Raw genomic sequence first — 21,513 nt, 5'->3', positions numbered from 1 at the left:
CTTAGGACTGAACACTCAACAGTCACTTATTCTCTACACTTTGGTTACTTATGAGTCAGTACATTAACCAATGGCCACTACAGCAAGAAGCATCACAAATTTATAGATATAAACATAAGTATTTAGAATATAGTTTGACAATGTGGCCATTTAGCAAAACAACAGACTCCAAAGCCATGAGCTTTGACCAGGTTTATAATAGAAATCATAAATTCCCTCCTTTGGAGCAGACTTCAAATTTAGTCTGAAAGCATTTGGTTATCCCCTAATGTTCGTATAGACCACTCGTCCTGTTGTCCACCTGTACAAGGTACCTCTGTTCAAACTCACATATATAAATCACCTTACAGAATAACGGGTTCCCATAAGAGTTATTGATTAACTCACATCTTCCCAATCTCTTCCTAATTCTTCCTGAGCCTTTCATCCCCGTTCACCTTGTTTTTTGAGATAGGGTTTCTCATTGGCCAAGCTTTTCCAAATAGGCTGGGTTGTTGCCAGTGAATCCCAGAGACCTGCCTGTATCTGTTTCCCTAGCACCCGTGTTACCACCATGTATCACCATACCAAGCTTTTTACCTGGGTTCTGAGCATCAAACTCAAGGGTGCACAGCAAGCACTTCACCAAGTGAGTGCTCTCCCCAGTTACCCCATTTTCAAGCTTTTGACTTTGAAATAATTATAGAACAAAAGAAGTTTTTATAAAGAGAGTACAGGGAGGCCGTATGTACCATTTATCCTCTATTCCCCGTATTAAAGCCACCATGGTGACACTGGTGTGGTGTGTATGCATAGTTCTGGGTGGTGTGATCACAGGTAGTTTTGTATAAACATTGTAGTCACATGTAGAACCATTCCTTCATCATGCCTGTTTTCCTTCTGTCTCCTTCTTACAGTTATCCCCTCTGCACACCCTACACATACAGTCTCTTACCTGGCAGTTAAGCTGTACTTGTATGAATGACATTATGTAATATGTGACTCCATCAAGGCTTTATTCACCCAACATGATCCTGTGAGAGCCTCCCAAGTGTTTCCCTATAGCTCAGGTACACCACAGTGTGGACATTCACTGTTCTAAATGCCCTTTTTGAGAAGCTTTGACCGTGTTGGTGAGGGGCGAGGACAGATTCCAGGAGAGGGTGTTGATTCTCTTTGACAATGGCAGTGCTTCATTCTATGTGGTACTTTCTATGTCACAAAGGCTTCTCATAGCCATGGTCTCCTTTCCATTAGCCACCCACCTCCGTGAGGCATATGTATTTCCTGGCTACTCACAAATGAAGGAGTGGGCTACTATCACACAGTAGAATGTCTCCCTGTGGTCCCCCGTGTTCTGGTCCCATCCAGCGTGATGTTATGATTGTGTTCCCCTTGCTTCAGAAGGCCCTGCTTCTTAAGTGACTCCAGGCACTGCTGGTTAGCACCTTTCTTTCCTTTGCTAACCCCTGAGTTTGGCTCCTTATGTAAATAGTCCCAGGATTGGCAGATGGGCCCAGTCCCTGGTCTGGCAGCCTGGGAGCCTGAGGCCACCCCATTGATAGGCCTGATCAGTTCTCTCTTTGGTCCTAGATCAATGGTATTGCACTGGACAATAAATCTCTGAATGAATGTGAATCTCTGCTGCGAAACTGTCAAGACTCCTTGACCCTCTCCCTCCTGAAGGTGGGCACTGGGCACCTCCGCCACTGTTGGGAGGGTGAGAAGTGCCTCAGCTCCATGCACCTGAGCTGTTTCTAAAGGGCACCAGGATTGTTGGGGAAAATATATTGATTTTAACATGCAGGGTGTAGGAAGCCTGAGAGGATGTAGATTGAAAACAGTACTATTGAAAATAGTTGGGTACATTTCAGTCTCTGGACAATCTGGTGGCCCTAGCGATGGTTAGCTTCCTTAGGCCTGGCAGTGGACTTGGAGTTTTGAAGAGAATAGCCATATTTGATGGTAAACTTGAAAGTTCTTAGCCTGGGAAATACCAAAATATATGTGACTTTCCAGTGTTTATCAATGTCAGCATAGACAAAGATGATAAAGAGTATCTGGTAAAATCGTTGAATCTGGTGAGTGGGTTTATAGGTACTCATTATACTTTTTTTAAAATCAACTTTTCTACGTAGTTGAAAAGGTTAGTAATAGAAATGTAGGTAAATGGGCCCAGCTAGTTCACTAAGGGATGCTAAGTTATTTCTTAAAATTAATTGATGTTGGGGGACTGTTTTAGGTCTACAGACCATCTGAACTGGCAGATTGTTCTCATGTGTCCCCTCACGTGAGCGCTCCAGCCTAGGTTTCCCCTGGTATTGCCACCTTACGTTTGTGTGGTGCATTTGATACAAATGATGAGCCATCACTGCTGCATGGCTTAATGGGGGTCACTGTTGATACTGTGATCCTGTGAGTATGGACAGATGCATACGTGGTCATCATACTCTACAGGTAGTGTCGCTGCCCTAAAAGTCTCTTGTGTCCTTCTTTGTCATTGCCACTTCTCAAGCCTACAAGAAGCACTGATCCTTTCCCTGTCTCCAGGCATCTGTCTTTTCGAGACTTCATGTAACTGTAGCACCCTATCACGTAGACTTGCTCACTCGTGCACAGTTCTTTCCTGTGTCTTTTTGTGGTGTGTGAGCTCACCTCTTAGCCCTGGCTAGTTTCCTGTTGCCTGAGTTACCATGAATAATTTACTTTGATGCTCAGTGATTCTTACACAGTGTGCACATGGCTGCATATCATGCTCAAAGTCGACAGAATTTTCTTGCTCTTATAATTTCTACATAGCCAGGCCCATGAGAAAACTTCACCGTTAGATAGTAATATGTACATGAATCTGTGTTTGCCTTCTGTGTGTCTGTCTGCCTGTCCATCACTCCTGTCTGGGGATGGTTTCCAGTGACAGCGGTAAGTGATGACATCTCACTTTTTTTCTCACCTCTCTTCATCCCTGGCTCAGGTGTTTCCCCAGAGCTCCTCGTGGAGTGGCCAGAACATCTTTGAAAATATCAAGGACTCAGATAAGATGCTGAGTTGTCGAGCGCACGGCCCAGAGGTCCAGGCACATAACAAACGGAACTTGTTACAGCACAATAACTCCACACAGACAGATATCTTCTACGCAGACCAACTGGAGGACAGGAAGGAGCTGGGCCCCCCTGGAGGCAGCAGTTCTTTCCTGCACAAGCCATTCCCTAGAGCCTCCTCTCCAGCCTCTCCCCAGGCCTGTCCTAGCACCTCGGAGCGTAGTCTGAACTCATTCCGTTCCGATGCCTCTGCTGAACGTGGCTATGGGCTGGTGGACGTGCAGAGACAGCAGCCTCTGCTGTCTTTCGAGACTGGGGTGGGCCCCTGTGGGATAGTAGAGGATCCCCTGGACAAGGTAGATCCGGACGGCTCCAGCAGTGGTGGGACCTGGCCCAAGGCTGTGCTTGGTTCCACGTCAGTACCTGAGAAGCTCTCTGTCTACAAGAAACCCAAGCAAAGGAAGTCCATCTTTGACCCAAATACTTTCAAGCGCCCACAGACACCCCCCAAAATAGACTACCTGCTTCCAGTCCCTGGGCTTGCTCACTCCCCGCAGCCCTCCAATAGGGTAGGGTCTCTGACACCCCCAAAGCCCCCCAGGAGAAGTGACTCTATCAAGTTTCAACACAGGCTGGACACCAGTTCTGAGTCAGATGCCACTTTGGTGGGAAGCTCACCTTCCACCAGCCCTCCAAGTGCCCCACCCCCCAGCATGGACCCCGGGGAACCCATGCATGCTTCATCCACACGCAAGGCAAGGGTCCACATCGCCTCCAGCTACCACTCTGAAGGGGATGGAGAAACCTACCTGCCTGCCAAGAAGTCCTGTGATGAGGACCTCACCTCCCAGAAAGCGGACGAGCTAGGACCGAAGCGGCGCCGGCCAAAGTCTGCCCCTAGTTTTCGGCCCAAGATTGCTCCAGTAGTGATCCCTGCTCAGTGCCTGGAGGTAGAGGTTGGCCTGGAACTGGAGCAGTGGGGTGGGAGCCTGCAAAATAGCCTCTCAAGAGTTTCCCACAGAGCTGGGGCCTGTGCTGGTGGTGTGTACCTGCAAGAGTGATAGGGTGGCGGGGGGGGGGGGTGCCGGTGAGCAACAGTCCCCTGTAGCTGGGAAAGGGTCATGGGATGCGCAGGGAGTGGGAAATGACACTAAGAACACTTACTGAAAATAATGTTTGGTTTGCTTGTTAAAGAAGTTTTTGAGCTTATTTAAAAGGAAAAAAAAAGGAGGAAAAAATAAGTCCTCCTGAGTAAATTGAGAGCCTGTAGAGAAGTAGAAGGGAAGAAAGGAGGAAGGAAGGGGAGTGGGGGAAAATGTATAGCTCAATTAAAACTATAGAAGTTTTTGAGCTTATTAAAAAAAAACTAAATGACAGATTTGCCCAAGAAAGGTTGGGGGAAATGAGTGGTGCACTTGAAGCTGGCTGTAGGGCAGGCTAGCTGTGTGTGCTGAAGTTTCCAGAAGGGGAGATTGCTCAGAAATGGAAACTTCTGGGGCACTGTGCACACCGCTCACTGTGCTTCCTGTCAGGCACGTCTTCTCATCTTCCACAGTCTGTTTATTTGAAAGGCAGATTCTAACTACTACAACAAAAAAGCCAGGTAGTGGTGGTGCACACCCAGCACTTGGGAGGCAGAGGCAGGTGAATCTCTGTGAGTTTGAGGCCAGCCTGGTCTACTGAGCGAGTTCTAGGACAGACAAGGCTATACAGAGACTCTGTCTCAGAGGAAAAAAGGAAAGGAAAAAGAAAAGAGAAAAAAGAAAGAGAAAGAAAGGAGAGGAAATGAAGGAAAGCAGGCAGACAAGCAGATTCTTTCTCTGCACTTGCTATATGATGGGTCTGAACAGGGGATCCTTTGCTTCCAGGTGTGAGGCAATGCGAATAGGTCACTCCTTTGCCTGAATGGGAGGAGCTGGTACATAGGACTGAAGTCAGTTTGCAAATATACTAAGTATTAACTTTCCCTAGTAGACACTATTGCTTTTGATTCTGCAGGAACAGGACTGTGATCCAACCAGCGGAGAACTCTCCCCAGAGGTTCAGGAATGGTCCCCATACTCACCAGGGCATGCTAGCCGGCATGGCAACCCCCCACTCTACCCCAGCCGGCCATCTGTGGGTAAGTAAGCTGCTGGGATAGGAATTGGAAACAGGGTCATTGTGGGTTCACAGGGATGTCCAATCTTTGGAAAGAGGGGATATTCGCCTCAACACATAATTTCTTGACCCCATTTCTATTGGATGTAATCTTTGCTTGCAATGGATCAGTTCTTTCTAACAGTTGGGGAAGGCCACTAGTAAAAGCCATATGGCAGATTGGTAACTCAAAGTCTCTACCTAGAGTCCCTAAGACTGAGACTGCCTGGTGTTTATGGGAGGGTATGTTCCAGTCCAGGGCTCTCTAGGTGTTTTGGAACCACTGTTCTGATCCAGCTCATTTATAGGCACTGTTCCCCGGAGTATGACTCCCAGCACCACTGTGAGCTCCATCCTGCGGAACCCCATCTACACCGTGCGCAGCCACAGGGTGGTACCCTGTGGCTCTCCACCCGTGTCCCGCGATGCTGGCCCCCAGGGCCTGTCTCCCAGGTATGCCAACGCACTTACACTTTGCTGTGTACCAGTTGTCCAGTCTCCTAGTTGGAGAGTTACTGCAGCATAGGGGCCTGAGGGCAGAAAAGCCTCTTGACTAGCTGGGAAAGGGCTGAGGGCGTAGAGAATGCTATGTGAACTCACTCTGATATTCAGAGGACAGTGATGGCAGGTCTGGGGCCAGTGCTGAGATTTCAATGGAGAAGTTTTTCTGACTAGGTAGAATACCACTTAATATATTAAAAAAGAAACCTGAAATTAGGGGGGGGGGAACAGATCAGAATTACCCTTATCTATTCATTTGGAAAATTTTTAATGATCAACTTCTATGTCCCAATGGCTATTTGGGTGTCAAGGACAGACAGTGGTAAACCTGAATGGCAACACCCCATTCATGGGCTTTGTGTTATGAGAATACGACAGTGGTAATGTGTGGTGATGAGTCAGAGAAACAGGGTGACAAGAGGGCTGTGGTTGGAGAGAGGGTGTCTAGGAAACTGAGTGTTGTGCAAGGCCCTGGCCTTAATCCCTTAGTCCAAGAGAAATTAGACAGCAGGAAGGAGGGCTGCAGGGCTGAGGGCTGTGTGTCTGGGAGCATAGCGGGAGCTGGGGGGGGGCGTATGGCAGCAGGGAGGCCCAGACTAGGACACAAACCCTGAAAGACTGCCTGGGAAACCCCTGGGGTGTTTTAAACAGGGAAGGGACGTCAACATTACACAACCTAAGCCACCTTGTTGGGACTGACTCCTAGCTAGCCGGATGTGGGCGGTCCCTGGGTACTGTCCCCTGGCTTCAGCTTGTACCATCCTGCTCTCTCCAGGACTCTCTATGCACATCCCGTCCCCCCACACCATTCCACAAGGCAGAGCCTTGTTTCCCTCGTCCACCCAATCCCACCCTTGACCTTGTGTGCACTCTCTACTGCATAAAAGTCCTTAATAGATGTCATCTGTGAGAAGTGACTGGGGTCAGTCTGCTATCCTGTCTTAGGGAGTACAGGCTGCTTACTGTGTTTCCCCTGTGGTCATGTCTGGCCTTAGTCCTTCTCCAGAGCCCCTCACCTCTCTGATTTACTCACAGTGTCCAGCACCAGGGACGCCTCAGCCTGGACCTGAGTCACAGGGCCTGCAGTGACTATTCTGAGATGAGAGCCTCCCAGGGTTCCAACTCTCTGCCCTCCAGTGCTCGTCTTGGTAACTACCACTGGTGCTTGTATTTTGATAACAGGTCTCTGGGTGGGCTGCCCTTGTTGTGACTCCTTTCCCTCCAGAGGCTGAGCTCAGCTCCCTCCCCTGAATGGCTGCTATCTTGTGGCCTGTCTAGCATACCTATGTCTTCAGAGCCACTGCCTTCTGCCTACAGCTTCATGATGGTTGCAGTTGTTTCCGGGGACATCTTGGTTGGAGTCTTGTTTCCTGACCCTGAGTTAGTCCATCCTGGGTGTCCTGTATGGATACACACTTGGGGGAAGTGTAACTCTGAGGAGAGTGTCAGTGTTGTGTGGTAACAAGAGTGATTAATAAGTCTTTAGAGCTTCAGAGACAAGATGGAGCATCTACTGCAGCAGTTAGGTTACTGTTGCATTTTGACCTGCAGCAAGGCAATGTGCTTCTGTCCTGGTGAATTCTGAGCCTGCTAAGTTCCATCTAGCATGAGGCACCAACGGTCTCCTCTGTAGTTCCCCACAGATAATTTACCTCAGAGGTATCAGACAGGCTTATATGTTACTGCATTGAATGCTGAGAAGCTGTTCAGTCAAGAGGGCTGACGCTGTCTCCTCCTGGAACGACAGGGTCTTCCAGTACCCTGCAGTTCAAGGCAGAGCGGATTAAGATCCCATTAACACCAAGATATCCCCGGTCTGTCATGGGCTCTGACAGAGGTAAGTACTGGGCATTCCCTCTTGTGCCTGCTCCCTTGGGTCCTCTCTAATCATCTCAGTGGGTTGATGAGGGTCATCTGAGCCTAGCCCTCATCTGTTGCTGTGGGGACCATCAAGGCCCAGGTCATAGGATGAGACCCACACAGCCCACATCTAGATTGCAGATCCAGTTCCGTCCACCTCTTCTCTCATGACAGGTTCATTGTCACATTCTGAATGCAGCACTCCTCCCCGGTCCCCACTGAACATCGATACCCTGTCCTCCTGTAGCCAGCCTCAGACCTCAGCCTCCACATTGCCCAGAATTGCTGTCAACCCCACTTCCCATGGGGAGCGGAAAAAGGACAGGTAAGTGTTAATGAGCACTTGTGGCTGGGGCAAGCCAGGGGACTTCACGTCTGCTCTGGCCATGGGGAGTCCAGAGAGCATGAGGCATACTGTCGAAACAATACAAGTTAGAGACTGGGCAGGTCAGGTGTAGATGGCAAGGGCGGAGCAAGGTTTGCTCCTCCCCTGAGCAGTGACTAAACATGATGCTTGAGATGGCCTGGCCGTGACAGGGATAGCAGGGTGCTGCTTCCTGTTTGCCAGACCCATTTATACACACTGTTAAAACGTCTCAGTTATAAAAGTCTCAGTTGCATGGAGCAGTTAGCTCCATTTTCCAAGAGTACACTGTGTCCAGACCACCTGAGTAAGCTCTGTGTATACAAACTCAGTGACTGACCTGACCTAGCTAGAACCGGGATTCATTCTTATCCCTTGATCTTCGGCTCCAGGTATAATTTGCAACATTTCTTGGTTCTTTGGCTCTACTCAAAATTGTTTCTTTGTTTGTTTCTATTGAGAAATGAAATGCACGTAGACAGGCAGATCTCTGTGAGTTCCAAGACAGCCAAGGCTACGTAGTGAGACCTTGCCTCAAAAAAAGTAAATAAATAAATATATTAGATCATATTTGATTTGAAAATCTGAACTTGTAAGAAAAGGAACCCAGTGCGTATTAACTTGAGAACCCAGGGGAGCAAATGTATGTAATACTAGGCCCTGGCCCTGGCCCAGGTCACCAGCCACAGGACTAGGGTGATTTCTGGGCAACACCCATGGGAGTGTGGAGGTGTGTCTCTGCTCAGCTCTAGCTCTGGCTTCTCCACATGAAGTGTGTCTTCAGTAGAAAGGGACTGTGACATGAGACATGCAGCCTATCGGCTTCCTGCTCCCAAAGGTATGAGTGATTCCTGCTCTGCTGCGGCTGACAGTCCAGTTAGAGGTGAATTTAGCCCCTGTGATCCAAGCAACAGCTTCCTAATGAAAGGTAGTCTCCTATCCAGAACCCGGAGTTCCCTATCATACAGTCATGAGAGAAAATCAGGGAAATGAAAAAAGTAAAAAGAAGAAGAAAGTCCCATGCGGTCAGTTGAGACGTCTGCTATTCCCGGCAGAGAGTCTAGTGTCTGTTGTAGTGTCGTGTCATATATAGCATGTATTTGTAATACTGAGTAAACGTCATAATCTTGATGTACAAATTAGCTTTGCTCTGAGAAAACTTTTGTCATAGTGTAAAAAGTTAATCAGGTCACTGGAAAGTTGGAGGAAGTAGAGATCACATTGGTCACAATCTCCAGGACACCCTCTCTCTGTAGAAATCTGCCCATGCACAGATACAGAAAGTGAAAAAATTAAAAAAAATACTGACATAAATATGTATATAAGTCCCAAAAATGGAGTTGCTTTTCTCTATTCCACATCTTTCCAGGTCAGGAAACCCTGATGCATAGGGTCATTTGGGAGTTTCCTGGGTGTGTGTGAAGTGTGTGTGTGTGTGTGTGTGTGTGTGTGTGTGTGTTAATGTGGACAGAGGAAAGGTCAGCCACTGGGTGAGGAGGAACCTCGGATGGACCCTAGACCTGCTCTTTCCTTTCGGTGCCTATTCTCCGTTCCATCTTCTTAGCCTGACCTATGAGGATGGTCTTTAGATGACTAGCTGCAAGGGACTTAGAATTCTAAACTGCCTGACACTCTAATGCATGTTCAGTGGCGGAATTGACTGTATGCAGGAGCTAGAAGGTTAAGGGGAAATTTGTGGAGGCGTGGGTTTGGGAAGTGAAATTACCCGGCAGAAGTGTTAGAACCGTTTCACAAGATTTTCATGGGATGGTGAGATGGCTCACTTGCTGCCAGGTCTGGTGACCTAAGTTTATCTCCTGGACCTAGGTGGTGAAAGGAGAGAACTGGCTCCACCCCCACCCCACAAATTGTCCTTTTATCTCCACACATGCACCATGGCATGCACGGGTGTACATGCACATATATGCACACACATGCACCATGGCATGCACGGGTGTACATGCACATATATGTACACATGCACCATGGCCTGCACGGGTGTACATGCACATATATACACACATGCACCATGGCCTGCACGGGTGCACATGCACATATATACACACATGCACCATGGCCTGCACGGGTGTACATGCACATATATACACACACATGCACCATGGCCTGCACGGGTGTACATGCACATATACACACATGCACCATGGCCTGCACGGGTGTACATGCACATATATACACACACATGCACCATGGCACGCATGGGTGTACATGCACATATATACACACATGCACCATGGCCTGCACGGGTGCACATGCACATATATACACACATGCACCATGGCATGCACGGGTGTACATGCACATATATACACACATGCACCATGGCCTGCACGGGTGTACATGCACATATATACACACATGCACCATGGCACGCATGGGTGTACATGCACATATATACACACATGCACCATGGCCTGCACGGGTGTACATGCAGATATATACACACATGCACCATGGCACGCATGGGTGTACATGCACATATATACACACATGCACCATGGCCTGCACGGGTGCACATGCCATATATACACACGTGCACCATGGCATGCACGGGTGTACATGCACATATATACACACACATGCACCATGGCATGCACGGGTGTACATGCACATATATACACACACATGCACCATGGCATGCACGGGTGTACATGCACATATATACACACACATGCACCATGGCATGCACGGGTGTACATGCACATATATACACACAAATGAATAAGTCAATGCACGGGTGTACATGCACATATATACACACACAAATGAGTAAGTCAATGTGAAGACACAGCTGTGGGGACCCAGACTGAGGTCCTCTGAACTTGTGGGTTTTCTCTTTGTCTCACAGTCGTGACAGAGCAAGTATTTCCTGCTCACAACCTAGAACTTTCCATGGCTTTGACTGAGACTGAGGGGCCCCTCAGCTGGAAAAGCTGCTTCTAGGGGGAGGACTTGCAGAGTTCTGGGTCTTCTGTTCAAGTGCAGTCCTTCTGAGTATCCCTTCTCTCCTAACCTTTGTTCATCGATGTATCTCTTCCACCACAGATCCCTTCTGAGGCTGCCCGTGGCCATTAGGCCCAGGTCCTCCTCGCTGAGGAGTCTGAGGTTGGCCTGACATGAGGCTCTCACATCCTTTCATGCCCTTGGATATGGGGACAGCTCCCTGGCCAGTAAATGCATGGGCACACCCTTGCTCCATTAGTCCCTTAGCCCTCTTCTCATGGCTTGTAGCTGTTTCATTTTCACTCTAGGGACCCATAGATATAAGAATTAGCTAGTCACACCATCTTTGTGGGGAGGGATTAGGGGACGACTTTTTGTTGTCATCTTTTTGCCAGTGGGTGTCTTCAGAACTCCCTCCGTGGGATATGCATAGTGCGTGTCCTGAGATGACTGTTTCATCAAATAAAGTGTGTGTGTGTGTGTGTGTGTGTGTCACTCCCAGTTATAGTTCACATCAGTCATCCTCTGTCTTTTCCATGTTTGTTTGTACTGCATGAAATTTCAGGAATGTGTTTCTTTCTCCAAAGTCAGTTTGCCATCTCCCATCTTATCAGAACACCGAGCTCTGGGCCTTCCTTTACACTGCTGACTGCATGCCTGATCTCAGCCTTCCCGTTCTGTCCCTTTGGGTCTGAGTCCCTGAAACTTGGACTGTGTCTCCAGGCCTTACCTGGAGGAGCCACGCCATGTGAAAGTGCAGAAGGGTTCAGAGCCTCTGGGAATCTCCATCGTGAGTGGAGAGAAGGGTGGTGTCTATGTCTCCAAGGTGACCACAGGGAGCATCGCCCACCAGGCCGGCCTTGAGTATGGGGACCAGTTACTTGAGGTAAGAGGGAGTGGCCCTCCTTCCCTCCCTCCCTCCCTCCCTCCCTCCCTCCCTCCCTCCTTCCCTCCCTCCCTTTTCTCTTTGGTCCTGTCCTACAAAGCAGTGTTCCCAAGTCCATGTTCACTGCCTCAGTCATTACCCGTCACTGAGTCCACCCTGGGCATCTTCCCAGTTCAATGGCATAAACCTGAGGAGTGCCACCGAGCAGCAGGCCCGGCTGATCATCGGACAGCAGTGCGATACCATCACCATCCTGGCCCAGTACAACCCACACATTCACCAGCTCAGTAGCCACTCCCATTCCAGGTGAGCATCCAGGTGCTGCCTAAGCTGGGGTAACATTACGAGTACAGACAAGGGTGCGGGGAGCCACAGCAACCAAAACCTCAGTCCCTGGCACAGGATTCACACTGTGCTTGACTTTGTGTGGGAGCAAACACTGGACACCTGCCTGTACCTGCACCCGAACTGTGGGTCCCGAGGTAGATGACAGGAGTGGTATGTGTCCTGTAGAGTCAACACGCATAACTTGGGGAATAAAAGCAGGTGAGAAGGGAAGGGGGCTTTGGTGTCCTCTAGGTTGGATTCTTTGGAGAGAATCCTTGATTGGAGACAGGCAGACATATGGAGCAGGTGGCACAAGTCCAGACTCCTTATGTATCTGCCTTTCCAGGACTCAGTGTGTGAAGTCGGTTCCCAATTCACAGTCTGGACCCATTGCCACACTGCAGGGGTCGTGGCTCTGGCTGCTTGAATGCATCATATTCTTTCTGTTTCCCACCTCCAGCTCCCACCTGGACCCTGCTGCCACCCCTCACTCTACTCTCCAGGGCAGCAGTGCTGTAACCCCAGAACATCCCTCTGTCATTGATCCACTGATGGAACAGGATGAAGGCCCTGGCACCCCCCCAGCCAAGCAAAGTAGCCCCAGCTCCAGGTCAGCATAGGCAATGCTACGGGACTTCATTTGCTCATCTGCTCCACTGGGACAGACCCCACACCAGGCCTGTCTTTTTTCCTTCACCCCTCCTCTTCTCTCCTTGCTTGTGTCGCTTTTCTTCTGTCTTTCCTTCTCCTATTCTGTCTCCAGACATTCTACCTTTATATCAGGAAGGCCCCAGGTCTCTGCTCAGCGGCGACATTGTTGATGTTAGGCCCGGGACCCTGAGGTGTGCTGAGTGGCAGTGCTGAGAGAGGCAGCTAGGACTGAGCTCTGCGGCAGGGAGGACTGTCGGCTAGGTATGCACACTTCCTGTGAGCAGATGGGGTTCTCCCATAGAGAAGCTAGAGAAGAGAACAGTGTCAGGAGGAGAAGGTTCTTATAGGAGCCTTGTGTCAGTCTAACCTAGAATTGCCTCATCTCATAAGTGTCCCAGTGTCATGCAGATTGAGGCAGCTCTGCCTGGGGATCACTCCTGCTGGAACTTACCAGGGGTGGCCTCTTCCTTTATATGTCCTTCATGGTTTCCGAGGGTATCTGGCTTCCTCACTGTGTTCCCAGATTCACCCTGATCCCACTCCACTACTACTGCTGCTACTTCTACCTCCTCCTCCGCCTCCTCCATCTCCTCCTTCTTCCTCCTCCTCCATCTCCTCCTTCTTCCTCCTCCTCCATCTCCTCCTTCTTCCTCCTCCTCCATCTCCTCCTCCTTCCTCCTCCTCCATCTCCTCCTTCTTCCTCCTCCTCCATCTCCTCCTTCTTCCTCCTCCTCCATCTCCTTCTTCTTCCTCCTCCTCCATCTCCTCTACCTTCTCCTCCTTTTTCTTCTTCTTCCATCTCCTCCTCCTGCTTCTTCCTTCTCCATCTCCTCCTCCTTCTCCATCTTCTTCTTCCTCCCCATCTCCTTTTCCTCCTTTTCCTCCTTCTTCTTCCTCCTCCATTTCCTCTTCCTTCTCCATCTTCTTCTTCCTCCCCCATATCCTCCTCCTCCTTCTCCTTCTTCTTCCCCTTCTTTTTTCATTAATTTATTTTACATCCTAACCCCAGCCTCCTCTCCCTCCTCTCCACTCATCCCCCCTCACCTGTCCTCTGCCACCCCAACCCACCCCTTCTCTGTATTTGCTCAGAAAGGGCAGGCCTTCCAAGGGCATCAGCATAGCATATCAAGCTGTCAGAAGACCAGGCACCTCCCCCAATATTCAGGCTGGGCAAAGCAATCCAGTATGAGGATTAGGTTCCCAAGAGCCAGCCATAGCACCAGGGAAACCTGCTCCCATTTCTAGAGTCCCACAAATAGACCAAGCTACACAACTGTTGCATATATGCAGAGGGCCTAGGCCAGTCCTATGCAGGCTCCCTGGTTTTTGGTTCAGACTCTGAGTTCCCATGACCCAGGCTAGCCATTTCTGTGGGATTTCCTCTGATGTCACTGACCCCTATCTTCTATGATCCCTCCTTCTTCCCATAGCTCAGCCCAATGTTTGACCATGGGTTTCTGAATCTGCTTCCATCAGTCACTGGATGAAGGCACTCCACTGACAACCTCGGTAGTCACCAATCTGGTCACGGCATAGCCAGTTCAGACTATGCATCCATTGCTGTCTGAAGTCTTAACTGGGGCCATTCTTGTGGAAGTTTCCTTTGCATCAGGCTTCTACCTGAGTCCATAAAGCTCCCCCTTTCCAGTCATCTCTCTCAACATTCTCCCCCTCTGCTCACCTTCCAACCCAGTCCCTTAAGTCCCCATGCCCACCCCCCCAGTTCCAACCAGGGGATCTCCTCTGTCTCCCCTTCCGAGGGAATTCCATGCATTCCCCCTTGGCACCTCTGGTCTTGATAGCAAGAGCCCCCGCATTATCTGGCAGAGAGACTGCTCGGATGTTTCCCTGAGTGAACTGTCTGTCTCTAAATAGCAAGGCCAGGTCAGGCAAGCTCAGTAGAGGAAGAGATGCCTCCTCAGGCACCCAGTGACAGCTGGCTCAGAAGCATGTCCCTTACTGGCTTTCTTGTTTTCTCTCTGAATGGCTTGTTGCCCTCTTTCTTCTGTCTCTCTCTCCATTCACATTGCCACTCTTGCTCTCTGACTCTGTACCGAGTCAGTAGAGGAGAACCTGTGATCAGCCAGCCCCAAGCCTGCCAAACAAGCAGGCAGGGCATCGACCATGGCTCTCTTCACTTATCCTGAGTCTCTCCCTGCACATGTTAAGGACTTCATTTTCCTTCTTAAAAGGATTGTGGGAGATAGCAGCAAGAAGAGCCCTGATCCCCGCATTGTTTTCATCAAGAAATCCCAGTTGGATCTGGGAGTGCATTTGTGTGGTGGGAACCTGCACGGGGTGTTTGTGGCCGAGGTGGAAGATGATAGTCCTGCCAAGGGTCCCGATGGCCTCGTGCCAGGGGACCTCATCCTGGAGGTGAGTTCTGCCACTGCGTGTACCGGGTCATGTTCATGCGTCCTCATCTTCTGTCCTCTTACATGACACAGAAGATGGGATTATACTTTACCCATAGTAACTTATCAAGGCGGGTTATTCATCTTGTAAATGGGGGCTACTCCCCAGCCCGTGGGCAGTGTGGTGCGCCGCTGAGGCAACCCAAGGGTTTAACTTAACTTGACACTGGTCCTGAGGAGCCAGAAGTAAGTGCCCAGTCTCATGAGCACTAGGTCTCTGAGCTGACTGATTTGGCTTTCTCTCTGTCTCACTCTCTGCATCTCCCATCCCATGGGGGAGATGGCACATAGATGACTGTCCTAGTTAAGGTTCCTGTTGCTGTGATGAAATACCATGGCCAACACTGAACTTGGTTTATTTCAGCTTATACTTCCAGGTAACATTCATTACTGAGGGATGTCAGGGCAGAACTCAAACAGAACCTGGAGGCAGGAGCTGATGCAGAGACCATGGAGAAGTACTGCTTACTGACTTGCTCTCTGTGGCCTGCTCAGTCTGCTTTCTTATAGAACCCAGGACCAGCAGCCCAGGGGTGGTGTCCTCTACCCCTGTCACCAACAGTGGGCTGGGCCCTCCTCCCCCATCAATTACTAATTAAGAAAATGTTCTACAGGCTTGCCCATAGATCAGTCTAATGAAGGCATTTTCTCAATCGGGGTTCCCTCCCCTCAGATGGCTCTAGCCTATGGTAAATTGACATAAAATTAGACAGTGCAATGGCAAATACATGGTTTCATAAGTATAAAGTAGAGATCTTCATTGATAGGTAGTCCCACTGTATCTAGTAGCCAGGAAATCATACAGAGCACAGGCACAGGGGAGACCAAGATCGGTAGAGGGGAGGCAGGCAGAGTCTAAGACCGTCCTGGAACCTTTTGAGTATCCATGCTATCCCTGCCACTGTCTTTCTGACCCTGGCGCTCTTTCCCTGCTCAGTATGGCAACCAGGATGTGCGCAGCAGGACAGTAGAGGATGTCTATGTGGAGATGTTGAAGCCAAAGGATAATATCCGCCTGAAGGTGCAGTATCGCCATGAGGAATTCTCCAGAGTCAAGGGCCTGCCTGGTGACAGCTTCTACATCAGGTGCCAGTAGCAAGGGTTAGGGCCAGGGGAGGGACTCTCTGTGGAAAGTTCATAGGGTAAATGGATTCCTGGACTATTCACCCCGAGGACTCAGGCTATCATTGGTTGGCATGACTTTTGCCTATGTGAGATACTTTTGGGGACAGGGGAAGGGTCAAGACTACAAGAGTCTTGAGACCTGGAGCCTCTTAGACTACTCTATGGGCTGTGTTCCTCCTGTGGTCTCTCCTGAATCCCACAGGGCCCTCTGCAGTATGCATGGATCTCAGGTGTCCATGGTGCCTGTAAGTCTTGTGGGAATCATGTGGGAATGACATCAGGCATCTTCAATGAGCAGCTCAGGACGGGTGTCATGTCCCCCATGACCTCAGACCACAAAGAAGATGAAAACACGCATGGGTGATAACTTCCCATTCTGCAGGAGGGAAATGGTGTGTTTGCATCTATAGGAGGTGCTAGTTCGCAGGAAGCAGCCACTTCGATTGCTGAGACAAGTGGATAGAAAATGTCTGTTTGAAAGGATGGGGTACAGGAAGTGATGAGCCCTTAGTGTTAGAAAGAAAAGGTGATAGATACCTCTCTCCTGCTCTGGAAAGTGTGTGATGCGGGCTTCTTCAGGATGCCCCCAAATCCTGTCTTGTGGTGTCTGGAGACAGCATAGACAGCTGCCTCGAGATGGGCATGTGTGATGTGGTCTCAACCTGTGTCATCTCTTCCGTGGTCCAGGGCCCTATACGACCGTCTGGCAGAGGTGGAGCCTGAACTGAGTTTTAAGAAAGATGACATCCTGTATGTGGATGACACATTGCCCCAGGGCATGTTTGGGTCTTGGATGGCTTGGCAGTTGGATGAGAATGGCCAGAAGATCCAGCGTGGGCAAATTCCCAGTAAATATGTGTAAGTCTTCTCCATCTCCAGGCAGGGACCACAGGGGCCACCAGCGTGGTATGGGACCTCACAGAGCTGCAGTGACCCAGAAAGTTGCTCCTAGATGAGCCAGTGCATAGAAGCACCACGATGAGTTAGGATGTATAACCTCTTCTCCCAAACAGAATCATGAAGCTGTGAGTCCTCCCAATGATGTGGAGGCATGGATATTCACAGATATGTGCAACCATCTTCACCATTATTTTATTTACTGATGATTGAGGTAGGGTCTCATGTATCCCAGCTAACCTCCCATTTGCTCTGTAGCTAAGATGGCCTTGAACTGCTTCTCTTGCCTTCATCCCTTAAGTGCTCAGATCATAGGCATGTGCCACAACATCCAGTTCATGTGTTGCTGGGGATTAAAATCAGGGCCTTGAGCATGCTAGGCAAGCACTTTACCACATTGCTAGCTCCTTCAGAATTAATTTTAAAGCATGTCCATCGCCTCTGAAAGAAACCCAATTAGCTATTACCCTATGTCTGTTTTCTTTTGCTGTAACAAATACTTGAGGCTGAGAAGTTCATAAGAAAGTGAAGTTTATCTCCCAGTTTTGGAGGCTGAAAGTGTGAAGTCAGGTGACCTCCTCTATTCATCTGGTGAAGACCTCATTGGCCACTTCACAATGTGGTCAGGAAGCAGAAGGAAGGAAGAGATCCTGTGGCAAGCTAGGATGTCTTAATGTTCTTTTGCTGTGAAGAGACACCAGGACCACAGCAACTCTTATAAAAGAAAGCATTGAAGTGGCGGCTGGCTTTCAGTTTCAGAGGTTTAGTCCATTATCTTTATGACAGGGAGTATGACGGCACATAGACAGACCTGGTGCCGGAGAAGTAGCTGAGAGTTCTGTATCTCTATCTGTGGGTAACAGGAAAAGAAAGATTCTGGAACTAGGTTTGGCTTTGAAACCCCAAAGTCCACCCCCAGTGACACACTTCTTCCAACAAAGCCACACCTCCTAACCCCTCTCAAGTAGTGCCATTCCCTTATGACCAAACATTCAAATATATGAGCCAGAGGGTGTCATTGTCATTCAAATCACCACAAGAATCAAGGAGGATCATGTAGTGGGATTTTTCTTGGAGCTACCAGCTCACAAAAAACACAGAGATTTATTATTTATTCTGAAAGCTCAGCCTTAGCTAAGGTTTGTTCCTAACTCGTTCTTGTAACTTAAATTAGTACAGATTTTTCCATCTACGTTCTTTGATGTGCCTCGGCTGCTTTTACTCTGTTTCCACTCCATATGGCTGGTAATTCTGCCTTTTTTTTCCCCCAGAGTTCTCTGTGTCCAGAAGTCCCTGCTATACCCCTGCCTAGCTATCAGCCATTTAGCTTTTTATTAAGTCAGTCACAGTGTAAAGGAATATTCCACAAAAGACTCAGGTTTGCCCTTTCTTTAATAACTTTCCACTGGAGGAAGTACCTGAGGTTCTGAGAGGACTCCTTTGATCACTTCTGAGGGTAAATACCCAACCATTCTTCACCACGCAGTCTCTTAAAGACACCTCCGACTCAGTGGTAGTGGTGATGCCTGAGGTTCCTGGGGCATGGAAAAGGCTGGTAGTTAGGAGGCCTCAGGGAGCTGGGGGAACCTAGCTTCCTCCCTTACCAGGGCCCAACCCTCATTGTCCTTCTCTCTGACTGCAGGATGGACCAAGAGTTCTCAAGGAGGCTTAGCATGTCAGAGGTCAAAGATGACAACACAACAAAGACACTGTCGGCAGCTGCACGTCGGTCCTTCTTCCGCAGGAAGCATAAACACAAACGCAGTGGGTCTAAAGACGGCAAAGATCTGCTCGCCCTGGACACCTTTTCCAATGACTCCATTCCACTCTTTGAAGGCAAGTTCTGGGCTCCTTCCAAAGGGCTCAATGGGTGGGGTTGGCAGGGTGGGAGAACCTCGCAATGGGGGGTTCCCAAAGGTTCCTTACTTTTTATTTACTTGTCTGGAAGTAGACATTCAGGCTGGCAGGATGGTTCTGAGAATCTGTCAACATCAGTCTGTGTCTTTAATTCTCAAGTCTTCTCTTGGCCACCATGTTTCTTCGTTCCTCCAGCCCTGTTTCAGGAAGAAGGGCACAGCGAGAGTGTCAGGACTTGGGAGGCAGGGAGTGTGTGAAGTGCTGTGGCCCGACTTCAGATCCAGATATTTTTTTTTTTTTTTAATATACACCCATGTGGACCAATGATGTATTCATTCGTTTTTTTTTTTTTTATTTTTTTGAGACAAGATCATCCTCTTTTCTCAGGCTAATGATCCTTCTGACTTAACATCTCAAATGCTGGATTTAAAGATGTGTGGTGTATCTGACCAGAAGAGTTTTTTTTTTTTTTTTTTTTATTTATTAAGGATTTCTGCCTCCTCCCCGCAACCGCCTCCCATTTCCTCCCCCTCCCCCAATCAAGTCACCCTCCCTCATCTGCTCTAAGAGCAATAAGGGTTCCCTGACCTGTGGGAAGCCCAAGGACCGCCCACCTCTATCCAGGTCTCCTAAGGTGAGCATCCAGACTGCCTAGGCTCCCCCAAAGCCAGTACGTGCAGTAGGATCAAAAACCCACTGCGATTGTTCTTGAGTTCTCAGTATTCCTCATTGTCCTCTATGTTCAGCTAGTCCGGATTTGTCCCATGTTTTTTCAGACCCAGGCCAGCTGGCCTTGGTGAGTTCCCGATAGAACATCCCCATTGTCTCAGTGAGTGGGTGCACCCCTCGCGGTCCTGAGTTCCTTGCTCGTGCTCCGTCTCCTTCTGCTCCTGATTTGGACCTTGAGATTTCTGTCCCGTGCTCCTCTGTCTCTGTCTCCTTTCATCGCCTGATGAAGGTTAATATTCATGAGGATGCCTATGTGTTTGTCTTTGGGTTCACCTTCTTACTTAGCTTCTCTAGGAACATGCATTATAAGCCCAATGTCCTTTATTTATGGCTAGAAACCAAATATGAGTGAGTACATCCCATGTTCCTCTTTTTGGGTCTGGCTTACCTCACTCAGGATAGTGTTTTCTATTTCCATCCATTTGTATGCAAAATTCAAGAAGTCCTTGTTTTTTACTGCTGAGTAATACTCTAATATGTATATATTCCATACTTTCTTCATCCATTCTTCCGTTGAAGGGCATCTAGGTTGTTTCCAGGTTCTGGCTATTACAAACAATGCTGCCAAGAACATAGTTGAGCATATACTTTTGTTGTATGATAGGGCCTCTCTTGGGTATATTCCCAAGAGTGGTATTGCTGGATCCAGGGGTAGGTTGATTCCGAATTTCCTGAGAAACCGAAACACTGCTTTCCAGAGTGGTTGCACAAGTTTGCATTCCCACCAGCAATGGGTGAGTGTCCCCCTTTCTCCACAACCTCTCCAGCAAAGGCTATCATTGGTGTTTTTTATTTTAGCCATTCTGACAGGTGTAAGATGGTATCTTAAAGTTGTCTTGATTTGCATTTCCCTGATCACTAGGGAAGTTGAGCATGACCTTAAGTGTCTTTTGGCCATTTGAAGTTCTTCTGTTGAGAATTCTCTGTTCAGCTCAGTGCCCCATTTTATAATTGGATTGATTAGCCTTTTACGGTCTAGTTTCTTGATTTCTTTATATATTTTGGAGATCAGACCTTTGTCAGTTGCGGGGTTGGTGAAAATCTTCTCCCAGTAAGTGGGTTGCCTTTTTGTCTTAGTGACAGTGTCCTTTGCTTTACAGAAGCTTCTCAGCCTCAGGAGGTCCCATTTATTCAATGATGCCCTTAGTGTCTGTGCTGCTGGGGTTATACGTAGGAAGTGGTCTCCTGTGCCCATGTGTTGTAGAGTACTTCCCACTTTCTCTTCTATTAGGTTCAGTGTGTTCGGACTGATATTGAGGTCTTTAATCCATTTGGACTTGAGTTTTGTGCATGGTGATAGATATGGATCTATTTTCATTCTTTTACAGATTGACATCCAGTTTTGCCAGCACAATTTGTTGAAAATGCTGTCTTTTTTCCATTGTATACTTTTAGCTCCTTTATCGAAAATCAGGTGCTCATAGGTTTGTGGGTTAAAGTCAGGGTCTTCTATTCGATTCCATTGGTCGACTTCTCTGTTTTTATGCCAATACCAGGCTGTTTTCAATACTGTAGCTCTATAATAGAGTTTGAAGTCAGGGATGGTAATGCCTCCAGACAATCCTTTATTGTATAAGATTGTTCTGGCTATCCTGGGTTTTTTGTTCCTCCATATAAAGTTGATTATTGTCTTCTCCAGATCTGTGAAGAATTTTGATGGGATTTTGATGGGGATTGCATTGAATCTATAGATTGCTTTTGGTAGAATTGCCATTTTTACTATGTTGATCCTCCCAAGTGTGGTGTGTCCATAAGCCCAGCACAGGAATAAAGAAAGAGGGAGGT

At 48.5% G+C, this 21,513-nt stretch overlaps 1 protein-coding gene across 4 annotated transcripts in view; it reads left to right on the top strand.

Moving 5' to 3' along the window:
• Nucleotides 1–21,513, top strand: part of Dlg5 (discs large MAGUK scaffold protein 5) — a 110,590-nt gene that overhangs the window by 77,308 nt on the left and 11,769 nt on the right. For 3 of the 4 annotated variants that reach the window (XM_075949068.1, XM_075949070.1, XM_075949066.1), the window contains 14 exons: nucleotides 1,573–1,665; nucleotides 2,951–3,967; nucleotides 5,016–5,139; nucleotides 5,465–5,609; nucleotides 6,693–6,805; nucleotides 7,405–7,494; nucleotides 7,692–7,842; nucleotides 11,566–11,728; nucleotides 11,901–12,034; nucleotides 12,516–12,665; nucleotides 14,899–15,082; nucleotides 16,058–16,206; nucleotides 16,933–17,103; nucleotides 18,785–18,978. In XM_075949068.1, the coding sequence (XP_075805183.1) occupies nucleotides 1,573–1,665; nucleotides 2,951–3,967; nucleotides 5,016–5,139; nucleotides 5,465–5,609; nucleotides 6,693–6,805; nucleotides 7,405–7,494; nucleotides 7,692–7,842; nucleotides 11,566–11,728; nucleotides 11,901–12,034; nucleotides 12,516–12,665; nucleotides 14,899–15,082; nucleotides 16,058–16,206; nucleotides 16,933–17,103; nucleotides 18,785–18,978 (2,878 nt within the window). The remainder of the gene's footprint in view (nucleotides 1–1,572; nucleotides 1,666–2,950; nucleotides 3,968–5,015; nucleotides 5,140–5,464; nucleotides 5,610–6,692; nucleotides 6,806–7,404; nucleotides 7,495–7,691; nucleotides 7,843–11,565; nucleotides 11,729–11,900; nucleotides 12,035–12,515; nucleotides 12,666–14,898; nucleotides 15,083–16,057; nucleotides 16,207–16,932; nucleotides 17,104–18,784; nucleotides 18,979–21,513) is intronic. The other variant, XM_075949069.1, reaches the window with a different exon arrangement.

Source organism: Microtus pennsylvanicus, chromosome 15 (genome assembly GCF_037038515.1).
Source record: "Microtus pennsylvanicus isolate mMicPen1 chromosome 15, mMicPen1.hap1, whole genome shotgun sequence".
NCBI lineage: Eukaryota > Metazoa > Chordata > Mammalia > Rodentia > Cricetidae > Microtus > Microtus pennsylvanicus.
This window is presented reverse-complemented; position numbering and strand designations above follow the sequence as displayed.